General features: G+C 42.5%; 1 protein-coding gene across 1 annotated transcript in view; it reads left to right on the top strand.

Annotated features, from left to right (window-relative positions):
• plekhg2 (pleckstrin homology domain containing, family G (with RhoGef domain) member 2) overlaps positions 1 to 2083 on the top strand; it is a gene marked incomplete at its 5' end in the record, with an annotated part of 36239 nt that overhangs the window by 7981 nt on the left and 26175 nt on the right. Inside the window, 1 exon segment of the mRNA XM_014029728.1 lies at positions 756 to 906. Coding sequence (XP_013885182.1) covers positions 756 to 906 — 151 coding nt within the window.

Here is a 2083-nt window from a genome sequence, read left to right as displayed (position 1 = left end):
TTTGTGTTGTTCTTGTTCAGCACTTTGGTACATCTTTATGCATGTTGTAAAGTGCTATATAAATAAATTTGACATTGACATCTGTCCTTCAGATTTGTTCTGATTGTCGGATTAACAAACATTTGTAATCCCTTCAGATTATAAGTTTTCCCTCTTAAAATGTGATTGGATGTTTGAAGGTAACATTTCTATGAGCCTTATACATAACCTGCAGAATGTTATAATCAACCAACTCATGAAACTTTAATCATTTTAACTGATGAAACAATAAATTAGAAGGGTGATAGTAATGCTTTCTTGTAATAATTCTTATGACTTTTTTTTGTAAAATAAAAATAGGATTAGTAATGTTTTTACATGCATTTCCCCAGACCTCTGTACAATAAATCAAATGTGGAACAATAATTGTGTTATACAGTATAAATAGTGCTTTATTATTAAATAACTCCCTAACTTCAGACAACATCTTACTGTTGGTGTTGGAGGTTCTCTGTCTTCCTGCTGTGGTCTGTGTTTGTGCAGAATGATGACTTCATGTTCTACAGTCTCTAAAGGTTTGTTAAACTYCAAACAGCTGAAGGACTCGTCCACCTGTCCTTTCTTTCTGCACCTCCTCCTCTGAGGACCGTAACCTTCATCCTCCTGTCCTCTCCACCTGCTGTCAGTAAMGAGTGCAGCTGACGTCTCTTCCTGGTTTGTTTTAAAGAACTTAGTGAAACTGGTTTATTTTGAAACGCTCTCCTTGCCTCTCACAGCTCAGTGGCGGTGCTGAGGGACTGCATGAAAAACCAGAGTCTGGTTTGTTTCTTCCAAGAGCGACAGACGAGTCTGCATCACTCCTTACCCCTGGAGACGTACCTGCTGAAACCTGTGCAGAGGATCCTCAAATACCACCTGCTGCTACAGGTGACGCACCCTGTTCCTTCACAAACCACAGGACGTCCCTCACATTCAGGTCCTTCTCAAGACATTAGCACATAAACTTCATTATTTTCTGTCATGTACTGATAAACATTAAACTTTCATAAATTCACATGCTGTGGTCCATCCGCTCATTAAAAACAACAACCTCCATTCAAAGGTGCWGCCTAACCTCAGACCTGTCTCCAACGTGTCCTTTATGTGTGAAGTTATTGTCCACCTGCAGCTGACACGGTTTGTTGGCAGGATGGACCTGATGCAGGCAGAGTTACACATGATTAAACATTTCTTAAAAGAACACAAAGAGCTGACATGGAGCCACAGAACCGTCTCAGTGATGTTCAGGCATGGCTCAGAGCTGATTTTCTGAAGATAAATAAGGAAAAGTCTGAGATCCTGGTGTTTGGTCAGTGTGATCCCCTGCCTGGGCAGGGCAGCGTGATCGGACCTCTGTCCTCTTTTTATCGTCCGTTTGTGAAAAATCTGGGTGTGACGGTGGACTCTCTGTTTACATTTAAAAACTTATTAGCACCGTTACCAAAGCCAGTTTCTTCCAGTTGAGGACACTTGCTAAGATAAAGTCTTATCTTCCTTTGACTGACTTTCAGAGAGCTGTTCATGCATTTATCACGTTGTGTTTAGATTATTCTCTGTCTTTAGGGCTGGACCAGAGTTCTGTACAAAACACTGCAGCCTGTTTGTGACAAAACCAAGGAGACATGAATCTGCCAGGCCCACTTTACACCCTTCATTCATTTATACCATCCCTGTTGTCCTCAGTGTAAAATTTAAGGTTTTATTAATAGTTTTTAAATGTTTAAACTCTGTGGGCTCACCTTGTGCAGCCCTACACCCAGAGCCCTGAGGTCAGCTGACCAGCTGCTGTTGGTCATCCTACAGTCAGGTCAAAGACCAGAGGAGACAGAGCTGTGGCTGTGGCTGCACCCAAACTGTGCAACTGTCTCCCTTTGTCTGTCAGGCTCTGTGAGTCAGTGGGTCAGTGTAATCCAGACTGAAGACACACCTGTCTCCCTTTGTCTGTCAGGCTCTGTGAGTCAGTGGGTCAGTTTAATCCAGACTGAAGACACACCTGTCTCCCTTTGTCTGTCAGGCTCTGTGAGTCAGTGGGTCAGTTTAATCCAGACTGAAGACACACCTGTTG

The sequence above is a fragment of the Austrofundulus limnaeus genome, unplaced genomic scaffold, assembly GCF_001266775.1.
Source record: "Austrofundulus limnaeus strain Quisiro unplaced genomic scaffold, Austrofundulus_limnaeus-1.0 Scaffold946, whole genome shotgun sequence".
Taxonomy (NCBI): domain Eukaryota; kingdom Metazoa; phylum Chordata; class Actinopteri; order Cyprinodontiformes; family Rivulidae; genus Austrofundulus; species Austrofundulus limnaeus.
Note: the sequence above shows the minus strand (reverse complement) of the source record. Positions and strands in the feature narration are given on the sequence as shown.